This window comes from Rhinatrema bivittatum, chromosome 2 (genome assembly GCF_901001135.1).
Source record: "Rhinatrema bivittatum chromosome 2, aRhiBiv1.1, whole genome shotgun sequence".
In the NCBI taxonomy this organism is placed as follows: Eukaryota; Metazoa; Chordata; class Amphibia; order Gymnophiona; family Rhinatrematidae; genus Rhinatrema; species Rhinatrema bivittatum.
The window spans coordinates 157,234,968-157,253,017 of NC_042616.1; the positions used below are offsets into that span (position 1 = coordinate 157,234,968).

General features: G+C 48.3%; 1 protein-coding gene across 2 annotated transcripts in view; it reads left to right on the forward strand.

Annotated features, from left to right (window-relative positions):
• LOC115084217 (GTP-binding protein 10-like) overlaps positions 1-18,050 on the forward strand; it is a 665,348-nt gene that overhangs the window by 225,537 nt on the left and 421,761 nt on the right. For both annotated transcript variants that reach the window (XM_029588786.1, XM_029588784.1), the window contains exon 14: positions 17,871-17,989. In XM_029588786.1, the coding sequence (XP_029444646.1) occupies positions 17,871-17,989 (119 nt within the window). The remainder of the gene's footprint in view (positions 1-17,870; positions 17,990-18,050) is intronic.

The following is an 18,050-nucleotide window of genomic DNA, read 5'->3' on the forward strand; positions in this document are numbered from 1 at the left end:
ACCCCTCCCAGGCTATTAGGTACTCCCACTTCTTATTACAGCGACGGACATCCAATATCTCCTTCACCTGGTATGTCTTGTCTCCCTCAGAGGAGATCCTCTCTGGCTCGGGCAATCTCTGGGCTGGCCAGGACAGGACCACTGGTTTGAGTAAGGAGACATGAAAGACATTGTGGATTCTCAATGAATGCAGGGAGGCGGAGCTGATATGTGACTGGAGTAATCTATCACAGGATGGAGAAGGGGCCAATGTAGTGGGGTGCCAGCCTTATAGAGTCGTATGTTGCCCCTCTTAGGCATTCACCAGGAAAGGAGCCAATGCCAGAGAGTGGCCTGCGGAAGCGCTGAACGCCTTCACGACGCCTTCACAACCTTGAAATAAGCCTTCCTTCGAGAACCCTGCCTCCGTCACCCGGACCCCACGTGCCCCTTCATCTTGGAGGTCGACGCTTCCTCCATTGCCGTTGGGGCAGTCCTAGGCCAGCTCACCACCAAGGGAACCTTCCATCCTTGCTCCTACTTTTCTCACAAGTTCTCTCTAGCGGAGAGAAATTATGCCGAACCATCATTGATGCACTTACTTCGCTACAACTTAAACAAATTATCGATGCTCCAACCCACAAAGCAGGTCATACCACTGACCTCATTTTCATCAATAATAATGACTGGCATAATATCTCAACCAACATTACTGAAATACCTTGGTCCTATCATCACCTTATCCAAATATCCCTAATTTCCAACTCCATCCTTAAACCTCCTCAAATCCAACAAAAGGTCCCAAAAGATTTCGTTCATCATAGATTGGAATACTGCGGGGGCGTTACCTAGCCCAATCGGCATCACCAAATTTTCGTAGTGGCCTTCCCAGGTATTGAAAGCAGTCTTCCACTCGTCCTCAGGTTTAATCCGAACCAGGTTGTACGCCCCCCCCTCCCCCGAGCTCCAATTTGGTAAAGATTCGGGCTCCCTGCAGATAGTCCAATAGCTCAGAGATGAAGGGCAAGGGGTACCAGTCTTTTTTGGTTATGGCGTTAAGTCTCCTGTAGTCCAGCGGGGACGCCGCCAACCAGGCGGCAAACCAGGCCTCTGGAAGCAGGAGCAGGTCCGGGAACCTGGAGGTAAGGGCCTGGCCGCGGTGCTCGCGGCCAGAACCGCAACACCGGGAGGCAGAGCTGCAGCGTAGTGGGCGAGAGAATGAAGGCAAACCCGCAATGCAGGAAGCCTTAGCCCAAGCCCAAGAGCAGTAGCTGACGCAGACAGGTAGCTGGGACCGGAGGTGACTGGCTGAGCCGAGGAAAGGAGGACCCATGGAGCGGGACTGCTGTCAACGGTAGAATATCCAGGAGCAAGCCCTGAGGAGCGGGGAAGCTCAGGGTGATCTCAGGATTGATGAGCGCGGCCAGAGGAGCAGGGAGCGCGGACATTCTATGAAATAACATGGCGCAACCCCGAGAAGCGAGGAAGGCCAACTGAGGACTCACAAGGCCCTGCTTTAGTTCCCAGGGAGAGCCGAGAGATTGAGCAGGTAGCCAGTTGGGATCAGGAGGCACGGGGCCAGTCCGAGGAGCGGGATAGGCCAGGGAGCAAGTCCCCGAAGCGCATACTGACCCCTGAGGAGCAGGTGTCAGAAAGGTCCACGTAGCGAGCAGGAACGGCGATTCAGGAACAAGAGGCAGGCACGGACTTGTACGGAACTTGTTGCCAAGCCAGCTTGCTGGGGGCGAAGCAGGAGCTTAAATACAAGAGTCCGATGACATCATCAAGCGGGAACCCCCCGAGGTTGCCACCGAAGCAGCTTCAAAGGCGGGGCATGTGACAAGCGCACCTAGGAAGGCCCGACATTGGAGCAGGAAGTAATGGCGTCCATGCCTCCGCGAGGAGGCCCGAGGAACACACCGATGCAGGCAGGCCCGTGCAGCGAGCAGACCAGGGGAGGGTAGAAGTGTGGAACAAGCAGTGAGTACTCGCAGTCGCAGCCGTCTGCGACAGACAGGCATAACAGGAGTGTTGATTTGTTTGTTGTGATTTGTTTAACATTCCTTCGGTGGAGTTTGTTGTTGATTTGCAAGCTATTTAAGACATCTAAGACAGCATCCAGATCATAAGACCGCTCAGGGATCCCTGGCCTGGTGGCAACACAATTCCAATATGATCAAGGGAATCAATCTCCTTGCAAATTTTTCCAGTACATAGAAACATGATGGCAGAAAAAGACTGTATGGCCCATCCCCCCAATTAATTTAGCTTTATAATTCCCGTCACTTACTTAGAGATCCTCTGTATTTATTCCATGTTTTCTTGAATTCAAATACTGTTTTCCTCTCTACCACCCCCATTGGGAAGTCGTTCCATGCATGTCACCTTCTCTGTAAAGAAATAATTCCTATAATTACTTGAGTCTACCTCCTTTTATCCTCATCCCATGATCCCTCGTTCTAGAGCCCCCTTTCCATTGAGAGAGGCTCGCCTCTTGTGCATGGAAACCTTTGAGATATTTAAATGTCTCTATTGAATCTCCCCTATCTCTTCTTTCCTCTAGGTCAGGGTGGGCAGTTCCGGTCCTCTAGGGCCACAAACCAGTCTGGTTTTCAGGATATCCCTAATGAATATGCATGAGAGAGATTTGCATGCACTCTGCCTCAGTTGTATGCAAATCTATGTCATGCATATTCATTAGGATATCCTAAAACCTCGACAGGTTTGTGGCCCTCGAGGACTGGAATTGCCCACCCCTACTCTAGGGTGTACTTGTTTAGATCTTTAAGTCTATCCCCATATGATTTAGAACAAAGTTCACTGACCATTTTAGCAGCCATCTTCTGGACCGACTCCATCCTGTTTATATCCTTTTGAAGGGGTGGTGTCCAAAATTTTAAACAGTATTCTGAATGAGGTCTTATCAGGGACCTATACAAGGGCAATACAACTTCCATTTTTCTGCTGACCATTTTCTCTATGAACACCAAACAGAAATATGTGTTAAGCAATTTTGTTTTTTCCTCTTCGGCCTCTACTTATTCTCCCTTTTACGTCTGATACCACTTATGCACTTCCTTCTATCACTAACATATCTTAAAAAAGGAAAAGTCTTATCCCCCATTTTACGATATTTGCTATTTTGTATTCTCTTTGAATTTTTGCATTTCTGACCACTTTCTCAGTTTCTCTCTATTTTTCCAGAAATTTTCTCCTGTCTTTCTCTTTTGCAACCTCTCGTAGTTTATGAATGCTTACCTTTTCTCCTTTACCCTTACCTTTACAGCTACTTCTTTAGAAAATCATAGCAGCTTCTTGTTTTATCTTTCCCTTATTTGCTTTCCTAACAAAAAGGTTAGTTGCCTTTATATCTCCTTTTAGTTTTACCCACTGCTCTTCTATTTCCCCTAGAATTTCCCATTCAGCTAACGACTCTGTAAGGTACTCCCCCATTTTAAGAAAATTGGTTTTCCTGAAGTTTAATACCCTTGTCTTTGAATAAACTTTCATTTCTTGTGCCCTAAAACTGAACCACACCATCTGGTGATCATCCACTACAACATCAGAGATACTGTCCCCGTTGGTCAGCATCAGGTACTCTCTCACCTGTGTGGATTCCGTTACCAGTTGACAGAACAGTTTGCCTTGCAGAGAATCCATCATTGCCTTATTTTTAGAAGATATTGCAGTCAGGATGTCCCAATCAACATCTGGCAGATTGAAATCCCCTAGCAATAGCACCTCCCCTTTCATAGAAATTTTGCGAATATCCTCCATTAAATCTCTATCCATTTCTTTTGTCTGCGAAGGAGGTCTGTATATTATCTTATACAAGCCGTAAAGCCCGTTAAAACGGGCTACATCCCTCTGTCTCTCACCTCCCCCTCATTCTCTCTCCCCTCACTCTTCACCACCCCCCTCCCCCACCCACTCCTCTCCACCCTCCCTCTCCTCTCACTCAGTCCCCCCTCTCCCTCCCACTCAGTCCCCCCTCTCCCTCCCACTCACTCAGTCCCCCTCTCCCTCCCTCCCACCCACTCAGTCCCTCCCTTCACCCACCTCCATTTCCTCCCGGCGCCGTAAGCGCGACTTCCCGCAACCCTCACCCGGCTCCATTAACTCCTCCCGCTCCTGCCGGCAGATCTCGGGGGGGGTGTCACTCCCGCGCGCGCGGCAGTGACCCCGGCGAGATCTGCCGGCAGATCTGGGGAGGAGAAGTAGCGGCACCGCGCGCGCACAATGCCGCTGCTTCTCCTCCCGCTCCTGCCGGCAGATCTCGGGGGGGGGGGGGGGGGCGGGAGTGACACCCCCCCCCCCCCCCCCCCCCGAGATCTGCCGGCAGATCTGGGGAGGAGAAGTAGCGGCACCGCGCGCGCGCGCGGCGCCGCTGCTTCTCCTCCCGCTCCTGCCGGCAGATCTCGGGGGGGGGGCGCGGGAGTGACACCCTCCCCCCCCCCGAGATCTGCCGGCAGATCTGGGGAGGAGAAGCAGCGGCACCGCGCGCGCGCGCGGCGCCGCTGCTTCTCCTCCCGCTCCTGCGGCCCCACCGCCATTTTTTTTTTCTGACCGACGTCCTTGCCCGCACATGCGCAGTAGAGCTGCGCTCTACTGCGCATTTGTGGGCCGTCGGTCACAGGCCATTTATAAGGTAGATTATCTTATATTATCTTATATATATATATATATATATATATATATATATATATATATAATATTATCTTATATGATCTCGCTGCCTAGCCGCTCAGCCGCCAGCCGTGCCGCCCTTTCAACGCGGCTCTAAGTCCCGCCTACCTGAAAAAAACAAAGAAGCTGCCCTCGCCCAATCAGAGGCTGAGAGGGACATTTAAATTACTCCTCAGGCGCCGCGCGCCTGCGTCGCGCGCCAAAGGAGCGCAACAAAGGGGCTTGCCCCTTTGTCTCGCCCCTTCGGCTCAGCCCCGAGGGAGCCCCGAGTCTACCCCAGGATCTTCGGTTCCTCCTCAGCTATCTATTCTAATCTCTATCAGCACAACAGTATCTTCAGCAACTTTACGAAGCCTCAGACTTCATACAGCAAATTACAGCCACCATCATACATCAATCGCTATCCACCCGATACAGAACCTCTCAATCTACTGCTAGATAGCCCCACCCAATTCTTACTCTACACCTGCGCTAATCACGCCAGCATCTCCTGAGCTCCAGTTCAGCTCCAGCCAATTAGGGAGCCAAGAAGGTTTTTAAATTGACCTGCACTCCGGCGCCGCGTCCTTCCACCTTAAGCCTTCGCCGTCGCTGCTGCCGTTTCTACTACAGCTTTTGTGAGGGAGGCCTGCGCGATCGGCGCCCAGACCCGTCGGGGTAAGGCCTTTAATCCCCTCCCCCGGCGAGTCTGAAACCGCGATCGCACAGTCAGTGTTGCCAGCACACCTCCCCGATTCGCTGCACATAGACCCGCCCACTAAATGCCAACATTTGATGACGTTAATCTCATTCTACCTATGACGCAAAGATACACAATACCCATTCTATACCACAGTCCCCCTTCTAAGATGAAATTTCCAATGCAATACCAATTCAAACCATATAGAAACCTCATTCCAGTCATGATCTCCCCACTTACCCAATTCCTTGGGCTAGCCTTATTCTCTCTAACTCTATTCAATGCGCAATCAATTACCAAAAAAACCCATATCCTACATGACTACCTGCTTGATTCCAAACCAGACATCTGTGCGATCACAGAGACTTGGCTGAAGCCGACAGACACAGTCTTAATAAATCAACTTCCCACCCAGTTATACGACGTCTTTTCAATACCTCGACAAAAGAAAAAAGGAGGAGGACTTCTCTTAGCAGCCAAAAAAGATTTTAATCTCACCCAACAACCCATCAATTCATCATCTAAACTGGAGGCAGGCCTGTTCAAATCAAAAACTCTCCAGATCCTTCTCATTTATGCCCCTCCGGGGGTGCTAAACCTTGATGTATCGCCTTTAGTGGAAATCATAGCTAAATACTTGACCTTGGATACTCCTTCCATCATTCTTGGGGACTTTAATCTACACATTGACGTCAGGCCTCAATCATCTAATTGTGAAGCTCTCCTTTCCTCACTCTCAGCCATGGGCTTTACCCAAATCATCACCCAACCCACTCATAAAGGGGGTCACACCCTTGATCTTATCTTTACAAATAATAGCCTTATACAACTCTCATCCCCATCCTACCTTCCAGTACCATGGTCAGACCACTTTATGATCACCTCCACTTTTAAAATGACGACAGGATCTCTTACACCCCTGCTACCAACAACACTGCACTATAGGAAATCTTGTCCTTCAGAAGCCCTTGACAATTCTTTATGCAAAGAACTACCCAACTTGGATCTTTCGAACCCTAACGCAGCTATATTTTCTTGGCAAAATATCACTGAAACCATAGCAAATAATCTATGCCCTCTATCATCAAAAAATATCAATCCATCTCAGAAACATAAACAACCATGGTTCTCTTTGGAGCTTCGTACATTAAAACAAAGCCTAAGACAGAAGGAAAAGAGATGGCGAAATTCCCCCAATCCTCAATCTCTAGCCATCTACAAAGCAGCTCTCCATCATTACAGAACCATGACACTGCGAACCAAAAGAGACTTTTACGCCCACCGTATCCATGATATGTTCTTCGATGCAAAGGCCCTTTTCGCTTATGTTTCAGACCTCACTAAGATTACTTCAGCACCAATTTCTGATGATATAGCCCAATCAAAGGCCAATGAACTGGCCATCTTCTTCCAGAGTAAAATTGCTAATACCTTGGCTAGATTACCCTCCAATCCTATCACAACTCCTTTAGAACCCCTCTACCGCCCCAACTCATTCACAGCATTGGAATCATTCGAACCCACCTATTCTACAGAGGTGGAAACTATCCTCAAAAGAATGAAACCCTCCTCTCATCCACAAGATTATATCCCATCTAAATTACTGCTTCTAATACCAGATTCCATCTCCAAATTCCTAGCAGACATTATTAACTGCTCATTTTCACAAGGTATCTTCCCAGACACTCTCAAACTAGCAACTCTCAAACCTATCCTCAAAAAACCAAACTTGGACCCAGATGATCTAAAAAATTATCGACCAATTTCTAATTTGCCATTTATAGCCAAAATCATGGAGAAAGTAGTAAATAATCAACTATCAAATTACTTGGAGGAAAATAATATCCTTCATCCTTCACAATATGGATTTCGGAAAGAACATAGTACGGAATCACTCCTCATATCACTCCTTGATCAAGTATACCTGGGAATTGACAAAGGATGCTCCTTCCTGCTTGCACTCCTTGATATCTCCGCAGCCTTCGATACAGTCAACCATGCTATATTATTAAACCGGCTATCCGACATAGGAATCTCAGGATCTGTCTTCAGATGGTTCGACTCATTCCTCAGTAATCGAGGTTATAAAGTTAAAATCAATAATATGGAATCTCCTTATACTTATTCCCCACATGGAGTCCCCCAGGGCTCCTCTTTATCTCCCACCCTATTTAATATTTATCTCCTCCCTCTCTGCCATTTCCTCTCGTCGCTAAATTTGAAATTCTACGTATACGCAGACGATGTCCAAATTTTGATTCCTATAACAGGCTCTTTGGACTCAGCAATCAAATTATGGGAATCTCACCTTCAAACTATTAACCATCTCCTTACTAGCCTCAACCTGGTGTTAAATACTGCTAAGACTGAACTCCTGCTTATCACCCCTGAAAATAGTCTACACTTACAACAAATGCACACTATCTCCCACAGCTGCAAGGATTTTGACCAACACTAAGCGCAGAGATCACATCACGCCCATTCTAAAAGACCTACATTGGCTTCCAGTTAATTTTAGAATTGTTCACAAATTCCTTACCATTATTCATAAAAATATCCACCACCAGACTCCACTAGATTTACTACACCCTCTCAAATTACACTCTTCAGCTAGACCTTTAAGAGATGCCTATAAGGGATCCCTTCATGTTCCCTCAATCAAATTGGTACAAAGATTAACATTCAGGGACCGGGCTTTTTCAACAGCAGGCCCCACCATTTGGAATACACTACCCCCAGACCTCCGACAGGAAACCTGCCTCATAAATTTTAAGAAGAAACTGAAGACTTGGCTTTTCGGTAGAGCCTTTCCTGTCTCCTAGACTATATTCTACTATGATATTATTCAATCAGCTGTACTTCAATAACTAGCAGAATGTCATATAATCACGTTATAATGCTAGAGTTATTCTCCTGAGGTTGGCTTCAACCCCCAACTCTCTACTTTGATTATCTGTCTCTTCATTTCCAATTCCAAGTTATTCACCCTTGTTATAATGTAACTTTTACCTTCTGCTCCTAATCTGTCTCCTCTTTTGAGGTTTGACTAGTTACTGTTAATGTACTATCGTTCTATGTAAACCGAGTTGATTTGATCTGTATCAAGAAAATCGGTATATAAAATCCCTAAATAAATAAATAAATAAATATTAGACCACTATAAATAGATGTTCTATTCCTTCTTTCCAAATTAACTCGCAGTGCCTTCACCTTACCTTATAAGCCCAGCAATGTTGTTGCTTTAATATTTTTTATATATAATGCCATGCCCCCTCCTGTATTTATTTATTTATAAAATCTAGATTCCGCCGATCTACAAATCTTGGCAGATTACTACAGTACAAGCATAAAATAGTGTCAGATATAACTTAACGACTTCTGTAAAACAATAGCAATAAAATATCACAAAATACTCACTTCCTTCCTTCCCGGTCCTTCTTGAATAAATTGTAGCCTGGTATAATTATATTCCAGTCATGGTTTTCTGTGTCAGCCACTATATCTAAATCATCTTCTTCCATGACTGTCTTTAGATGCGGGGCTTTATTTCCCATACAATGAGCATTAGTGTACATCACTTTATAAATATTGCCCTTTTTTCCCATTTCTCCCATTTCTATACAAGTATTTAATGTTTTACTTACCTTGGGTTTTTTTAACTCATTCCCTATGGTTCTAGTTTAAACCTTCCTCAGTATGTTTGCTATTCTGTGTTGAATTAAGATTGCCCCTTCTTTGACAGGTGGACATCTCTGCTCAGCAATCCTTGAAATATCATCCCATGAACCAGAAAGCCAAAACACTCTTGTCAACACTCTCTATGCAGTCATTCATTTAACTCCAGAATGCAAGTTTCCCTGTTTGGGCCTTTTTCGTTGAATGGGAGAATAGAGAAAAATACTGCCTGGGCAGCTATCTGCATTACCCTGTCTCTTAGAGCTATGAAGTCACTTTTGATACAATCTGTGTGATATCTAGCAGTATCATTTGTGCCAACACGGGCGAGCCCGCAGCAGAAGGTAGTCAGGAGGCTTGAAGTTTTTTTGGCATTATTTCCATAATATCGGGATTTTCGCACCCAGCAGACAGTACACTTTCTGGTCAGCAGATGAATGCCTCCATGCCTCTTAGAAGTGAGTCACCATCACCACCATTACCCTCTGCCTCCTAGGTGCAGTGGTTGTTGTGCCTGCAGCTTTGGGGTTTGCATGTTTTGGTTAGTTCTCATTATGGGAGGTACAAATTGTCCTTACAATGGATGTATCCAACCTGGGCTGGTAAGCTCATGTTGGGGAGCTCTGCACCCAGGGACCATGGTGAGCTCAGGAAGAATCTTATCAGATAAATTTCCAGAACTTCAGGTGACGTGGTATGCTCTAAAGGCTTTCAGAGATCAACTATCCAACAAAGTTGAAGAAATTGGTTTAGGAGGATTAGTCCTACTCTGGTTTCGCTCCTTTCTGTCATCCAGAGAGCAGCGAGTACAAATGGGTGAGAAATACTTGGACTGGATGTCTATTAAATCTGGCATTACACAAGGCTATACCTTGTCATCTGTGTTATTTATTTGCTCCCTCTATATACAGGTTTAAGAGACTTTAAAGTGTTATTTTATTTATGCAGATGACATTCAGTTTTACATTTCATCAAGTATTGAGGGTGAAACATTTGATGTATCCTTCAAGTGATATATGGATGCTGTGAATTTTTAGCTTTCAGAGAACAAATTGATTTTTAATATTGCTAAAACTAGCCTGCAGGGGATAGATAAACAAGAGCCTCTGGAGGGTTTATCAGCTGTGGAATATGTGGGACTTCAGATTCCTGTGATTAATGAAGCTCACAATTTAGACATTAGATTTGAAAGTGACATTCAGATAAAAGTTAAAAATGTAAATTCTTCCTTTCACAAGCTTAAATTATTAAGACCTTTGAAGCAATCAATATAATTGGATCTGTTTAGAACAGTGCTGCAATCCATGCTATATGGTCAGCTAGACTACTGAATGGTATATATAAAGGGCTACCCAAGAAACGTCTTAGAGCATTGCAAGAAGGCATTCAGCTGTAGGGCTGGGCCATCTCTCAGGATAGTGTTCAGTGCCACATACTTGATGTGCATAGAGAATGTCCTCGCAGGCTGACCTAGTCGGTCCTTGAAGCCCCACAAGTGGTTCCTCGACCAAGGGATAGTGAATCAGATCTTCCATTACTAGGGTACACCGTTGGTGGATCTGTACACATCTTCTCAGTACAGGAAGGTTCCATTCTTCTGTTCCAGAAAATGGGCATGCGGCAATCTAGTGTCAGATTCCTTTGCTCTGAATTGGGGCAGAGGGCTGCTGAATGCGTATCTTCCAATTCTAGGGGACTGTGTATGAAGGTTGTATATGAAACATATTCATCTTATACCAAATTTTATCATAATAGAGTGGTCTTATGCACCCATCCAAAGTTTCTGCCCATCTTCCAACATATTTTCCCAGGCCACATGTCTACCAAGGTGAACAAGTACTGCATAGTTTGGACTGCAAGAGAGCTTTGGCTTTCTACCTGGAGCAGACTGAACCCCATAGAAAGTCAACCCAACATTTTGTTTATTTTGACACAAACAAACTTGAGATTGCTGTTGACAAATGGACTATATCTTTTTGCCTAGCAGATTGCATATCATTTTTGTTATGCCCAAGAAGGACTATATCTGGTGGTACATTTCAAGGCTCATTCCATACGAGCCAGGGCAGTGACTATAGCTCACTTGAAATCATTCCCCATGGAGTAGATTTGAAAGCTTGAAATGTGGAGTTCTCTCCGCTACATCTCACCACTGTTTGGACAGGGTGGCCAATGAGACAGTAGATTGAGATATAGAACCCAACTCCTTTCCTTCCTAGGGCCCATTTCTTTTTGTTCCAGGTTTCCCTTCATAGATTAAATATAATATTTGGAAAAAAAGACTTGTTGCCAACAAAAAATATTGTTTCCTAGCGTGTAGCAGATGGACTCAAAACAAATGGGTATTGTGTGCTCGTGCTAGCAGTTGGAGACGGATCTGACGTCAGCACGGGTACATATACCCCCACAGGAAGTGTAGCAATTCAGTAATTTCCGTCTCCAAAGCAGTTTGGAGCTACCCCACGCTCGCTGAGCGTGTTTCCAAATTCTAACGACTAAATTCATAGAAGAAACCTACTGAAGACGAGCCCCGCACTCCTGTGGTGATACCAGGCGGTCACTCACCCAGTTGAGTTTCCCGAGCTGACTTCCGTGGTCCCTCAGAGGTGAGAGCCTCGGTCCGGTGGCCGGTTTGCGGCAGGGACCCAGCCCCCGAGTGAGAAGGGCTCGGGTGCGGCTTGGCCCCCGAGCGAGACGAGTTTGGGCGCGGCCTAGAGGCAGCCTCGGTCCTGGCGTGGACTTGGCCCCCGAGCGAGACGAGTTCAGGCGCGGCCTAGAGGCAGCGGGTGCACTTCCTTAAGCACGGCAGTGAAGGTATTCCCCTCTCCCCCCGCAGCCGGAGACCGCCCGGGTCGCAGCCGGGAAGCGCCGAAGACAAGGTAAGGCGTACATCTTTACTTGGTCTCCGAGGAAGTGTGGACTAACTGGGCCTGCCTACGAGGCAGCCCGCCTAGGAGGTCGCCATTTTGCCTGCCTACTCATCTTCTCCCATTAAGCGCACGTTGCTTGCTAAGCGCACGCGATAGGCACACGTTCGCGCACGCGATAGGCGCATGTTGTTCGCGCACGCGATAGGCGCACATTCGTGCACGCGATAGCCGCACGTTGTTAGCGCACGCTACTAGGATACGCGCACTTTCCAAGACGCCCGTTTATAGGCGCACATTTATAAGACGCCCGTTATAGGCGCACATTTATGAGACGCCCGTTATAGGCGCACATTTATAAGATGCACGTTTATAGGTGCACGTTTATAAAGCCGCCCGTTATAGGTGCACGTTATAAGACGCCCGTTCTAGGAGCATGCTGTTAAGCGCACGTGTTAGGCGCACATCGTTGGGCGACACAGCATTTCAGGCGAATGGAGCATAAGAAAGCCCATGCGTCCACAGAGCCGGCACCTCCAGAATCAGGCATGAATGCTCTACGCCTCTCCTCAGCATGCAACCTCAGAGCCACACAGAGCGAGGAAGCAGACTCCCTATGTGCCCAATGTGAGGAAGCCATGGGAATTCCAGGACAAGACCGGTCCCAGCCCAGCAGTTCCTCAGGGACCACACCGGACTTGGCAGGCCGCGGTGAGCAGCCAGGGAACCCGAGAGACTTGGTACCCCTGCGGCCAGATCCGGCTTCGCTTTCCTGGGTGGAATTATTTAAGGGGATTCACGCTTTTGTCCAGATGCAGTCTGCTCCTCGAATGGGTCCTCCCGTTCCGGCTGATCCGGTCCCTGGACCCTCGAGACCTAGGCGCAGCCACTCACCACCCGACAGCCCCGCTTATGGGGATTCGGATTACTCCCAGGTAAGTGAGGAGCCCCCCGAGGAGGGTGAACTTCCCTCGGAGATAGAACCATATCGGACCATGAGACGCTTCTTTCGGAAAGAAGATCTGCCAGGCCTGGTCTCACAATGCTTATCGGAGCTGGCCATTCTGGGCCAGGACCCCCCAGGGGACCCTATAAAGAACCCCCTGCTAGAGGGCCTGCGCCAAACGGCTCACCACTTTCCCCTCCTACAAGCAGCACAGCAGCTAATCGAGCTGGAATAGAAGGCACCGGAGGCCTCATTCAAAGGGGGTCGGGCCTTGTCTGGCATGTACCCTCTTGATCCGGTGTCCAAGGAGCTGCTGGCGTGCCCCAGGGTAGACGCCATAGTTTGCGCAATTGTGAAGCGCACCACCATTCCGGTGGAGGGGGGAGCGGTCCTCAAGGATACGCATGACTGACGCATGGACACCATTCTGAAACAAGCTTTTGAGGTAGCAGCCATGTCCCTTCGAATCGCGACTTGCTGCACCATGGTGACGCGCTCCTGTTTATCACAGGCAAGAAACAACACCCCGGGAGAAGACATGGAATCAGCTCTCGTATTTCTCACTGACGCAGCCTCCGACCTCGTCCGTACGGCAGCCAAGGGAGTGTCCTCCTCAGTGGCAGACAGGAGACAGCTTTGGCTACGCAATTGGGCGGCCGACTCGTCCTCCAAGACACGACTCACAAGAATGCCCTTTAAGGGTTCCTTACTGTTCGGCAGCGACCTCGAGAACTGGGCTACTAAATGGGGTGCCTCTCCATTACCCCGTCTACCAGAAGACAGGTCAAGGAGGAGCCAGCGTTCTGTTCCTAGACCATCCAGAGGTAGAAACTCGCAGCGCTTCAACCCCTACAGGACTCGCTATCAAGCACCTCGTTCTCAGGCCAGGAACCAGCCCTTTCGGACTAAGCACACCAAGAAGAGAACCGGCCTGGGTTCTGGCCCCGGCCGTAATCCACAATGACAATCAGCTGACCCATCCGAGGGTAGCAGCCATAGGGGGCAGGCTAACCCTCTTCTACCGCAGGTGGGTCGAGATCACTTCGGACCAGTGGGTCCTCGCCATCATCCGGGAAGGATATTACCTGGATTTCTTTCGGCTTCCGCCGAACAAGTTTGTGGAATCTCCTTGTTCGCCGCTCAAGTTAGTGGCACTAGAAGTGACCTTACAGAGGCTCCTGGCCCTAAAAGCCATAATCCCAGTACCTGCGGAAGAGGTAACTTCTGGGCATTATTCCATTTATTTCATAGTACCCAAGAAGGAGGGCACTTTCAGGCCTGTCCTGGACCTCAAGTCAGGCAATCGACACCTACAGGTCCCCAGCTTTCGCATGGAAACTCTGCGGTCGGTCAAGAATTTAGTACAGCTAGGGGAGTTTCTCATCTCCCTAGATCTGTCGGAAGCCTACCTGCATATCCCCATCCATCGGGATCACCAGCACTATTTACGCTTCAAAGTCCTGAATCAGCACTTCCAGTTCCGGGCTTTACCCTTCGGGTTAGCCACCGCGCCGCAGATCTTTACCAAGGTAATAGTAGTAGAGGCGGTGGCACTCAGGAAGGAAGGAATCCTCGTCCATCCCTACCTGGACGATTGGCTGATCAGGGCAAAGTCACCGGAGGAGAGCCACCGGGCAACCAACAGAGTTATAGCTCTTCTGGAAAGCCTCGGATGGGTAGTCAACGTAAACAAGAGCTCCCTACAGCCGTCCCAGTCGCTGGAATACCTAGGGGTCCGATTTGACACCCGAGAAGACAAGGTCAGCCTGACCTCCAAGAGAAAAGCAAAACTCCAGAGTCATCTGCAGGCCCTGCTGAGCGCCAGCCGGCCCACAGCTCGAGATTACCTACAGGTCCTCGGCCTCATGGCATCCACTCTGGAAGTGGTCCCATGGGCGCGGGCTCATATGAGACCGTTACAATGCGCCCTTCTATCTCGTTGGAGCCCACGATCACAGAACTACACCGTACGCCTACCTCTACCGGCCAGAGTGTGGTATCAGCTATGGTGGTGGTTGCAGCCCGGCCACATAAGCCAGGGGTTAAGAATGTCCTCCCCAACCTGGATTCTGCTCACCACAGATGCCAGCCTGAACGGATGGGGAGCACACTGCGAGGAACTCACCGCCCAAGGGCGGTGGACCAGAGAAGAGTCGAGGTGGAACATCAACCGACTAGAGGCACGGGCTGTCAGGCTAGCGTGCCTGCGATTTGCCCACAGACTTCGCGACAGAGCGGTCAGAGTGATGTCAGACAATGCCACCATGGTGGCATACATCAATCGTCAGGGTGGAACCAGAAGCCAATGAGTGTCCCTAGAAATAGCTCCCCTGATGATTTGGGCGGAAGCAAATCTCCAGGACATCTCCGCCTTCCACATTGCCGGGAAGGACAACACGACGGCAGACTTCCTCAGCAGAGAAAGCCTAAACCCGGGGGAGTGGCAGCTGTCACCCACAGTTTTTCAAATAATTGTGGATCGATGGGGGACGCCAGCCATGGACCTATTAGCGGACAGGTCCAACGCTCAAGTTCCCAGATATTTCAGCCGCAGGCGGGATCCTCGGGCTCAGGGGATCGATGCCCCGGTACAACCGTGGCCTCAGGGGATCCTGCTAATACGCCTTTCCTCCATGGCCCCTGCTGGGCACCATTGTTCACAGGATTCAGAGACACAGAGGTCTAGTTCTTCTAGTGGCCCCGGACTGGCCAAGAAGACCCTGGTACGCAGACATGAGAAGACTACTGGCAGGGAACCCTCTACCCCTGCCTCCACACAGGGACCTGCTGCGGCAAGGTTCCATACTCCACGAGGATCCGGCTCAATTCTCTCTTACGGTCTGGCCATTGAGAGGGCTCGACTGAAGAAAAGGGGATACTTGGAGCCGGTTATAGATACACTCCTCCGAGCACGCAAATTCTCCACATCACTAACATATATCAGGATCTGGAGAGTTTTTGAAGCTTGGTGCGACTCTCATGGCACCAATTCACATACCGCGAAGATTCCTATCATTTTGGACTTCCTACAAGATGGACTTCGGAAGGGTCTGTCCCTCAGCGCCATCAAGGTTCAGGTAGCAGCGCTGTCTTGCTACGGTCCCAGGAGTGACGGCAACTCCATTGCCAAACACCCAGACATTTCACGCTTCCTGAAAGGAGTTAAACACATTCGCCCGCCACTGAAGTGGACAGTGCCCTTGTGGAACCTCAACCTAGTATTGGAATTTCTAGCGGGATCCGCCTTCAGGCCCCTTCGAGGCCTGTCCCTCCGTTTGCTAACCTTGAAGATGATGTACTTGCTGGCTGTGTGTTCAGCACGCCGCATCTCAGAGCGACAAGCACTATCCTATCGTGATCCATTTCTCAGTATCACTCCAGAGGCCATCCATCTTCGTACAGTTCCCTCCTTTTTACCCAAAGTGGTCTCACACTTTCACCTCAACCAAACCATATCCTTGCCTACCACGGACGGTTTGAAGAAGTCGGAGGAAGGTCGAATGCTACGCCATCTCGATATCGGCAGACTGCTGTCCAGATACCTGGAAATGTCAGAAGCAGTACGAAAGACGGACCACCTGTTCGTCCTGCACAGCGGGAAGAAGCTAGGGAAAGCAGCCTCACGGCCAACCATCGCCCACTGGATTAAAGAAGTTATCAAGGCAGCCTACATAGAGGCGGGAAAACCACCGCCTCTGCAGGTCAAGGCTCATTCTACGAGAGCACAGTCAGCCTCTTGGGCAGAAGCTAAGCTGCTGTCGCCTGCAGAGATATGCAAAGCGGCGACATGGTCCTCCCTCCATACCTTCTCCAGATTCTACCGTCTGGACGTCCAGGCCAGGGAGGACACAGCATTTGTGAGGGCGATCCTACACGGTCCTCGGGCAGCCTCCCGCCCAGTCCGAGAGTAGCTTTTGTACATCCCATTTGTTTTGAGTCCAACTGCTGCACGCTAGGAAATGTTGAGATTACTTACCTGATAATCTCCTTTTCCTTAGTGTATGCAGATGGACTCAGCATCCCGCCCGGCTGCCGGTATACATGGGGATTCGCCGACTCACGGTAAGCCATGTTTTGCTTATAATAGGGCTTCCACCCTGCTGGGTGTCAACGCCTTCCGGATGAGAACACTGGCGGTCTCCAGCTACCATCAATTGGTCAGGGTAATCCTGTTGATTAATCGATCAGTCAGTCACACATATATCCATAAAGCTTTTGCAAGGAAGATTACTGAATTGCTACACTTCCTGTGGGGGTATATGTACCCGTGCTGACGTCAGATCCGTCTCCAACTGCTAGCACGAGCACACAATACCCATTTGTTTTGAGTCCATCTGCATACACTAAAGAAAAGGAGATTATCAGGTAAGTAATCTCAACATTGTGCCTATTGGCACTTGTTCTTGATTTTCCCGTTTTGTTTTTTTTATGGAGGCAGCCTGTAGCTAGGGATTCCCTTATGTATGAGGATTAATCCTGTTTTTCCTCAGAAAACAAAGTTGCTTAGTTGTAACAGGTGTTCTCTGAGGACAGCAAGATGTCAGTCCTCACAAAACCCACCTACCTTCCCTGTGAAGTTGGTTTCACTGTTTTTATGTTTTAATTGCTAAATGCAAAACTAATTGCTAAATGCAAAACTGAAGAGATCGCATGTGGACATGTGGGATAATGGCATGCTTGGGCATTCCCAGTGAGGCACTTTGACACAAGTTTTCTGTGTTGTGCTCCATCAGATGTCACCCCATGTAAGAGGACTGACATCCTGCTGTCCTCAAAGAAAAACACTGTTTTCCTATTGAGATCTGACCAATGGTCTGATTCAACATGGTGATGTTCTTAGTATGGTCAGGAATGCACACGTTTTTTGCTGTTTTTTTAATTCATACTGATTGTGCTCCTGACCACAGGAGCTATTATAATAGTTTTGGAAATAGCAGTTATTTACTAGAGTGTATCAATTTGCTATATTGATAGTAACTGAGCGATTTAAGTGGGGCAATAATTGACATTTTAAGTCTATTAAATTCTGTCATCCCAGGGATTCTGAAACATATTGCAAATAGAAGTAATGAAAAAGAAGATGCCATTATAGTGGAAATCCAGATTGATATACTATTTATTTTGTCTGCTGTTTGTGAAAATGATCTTCATAAAAAGGTTTGTATTCCTCTGCTGTGTAATATGAACAATCAAGGTATATCACATGTATGGTTTTCTG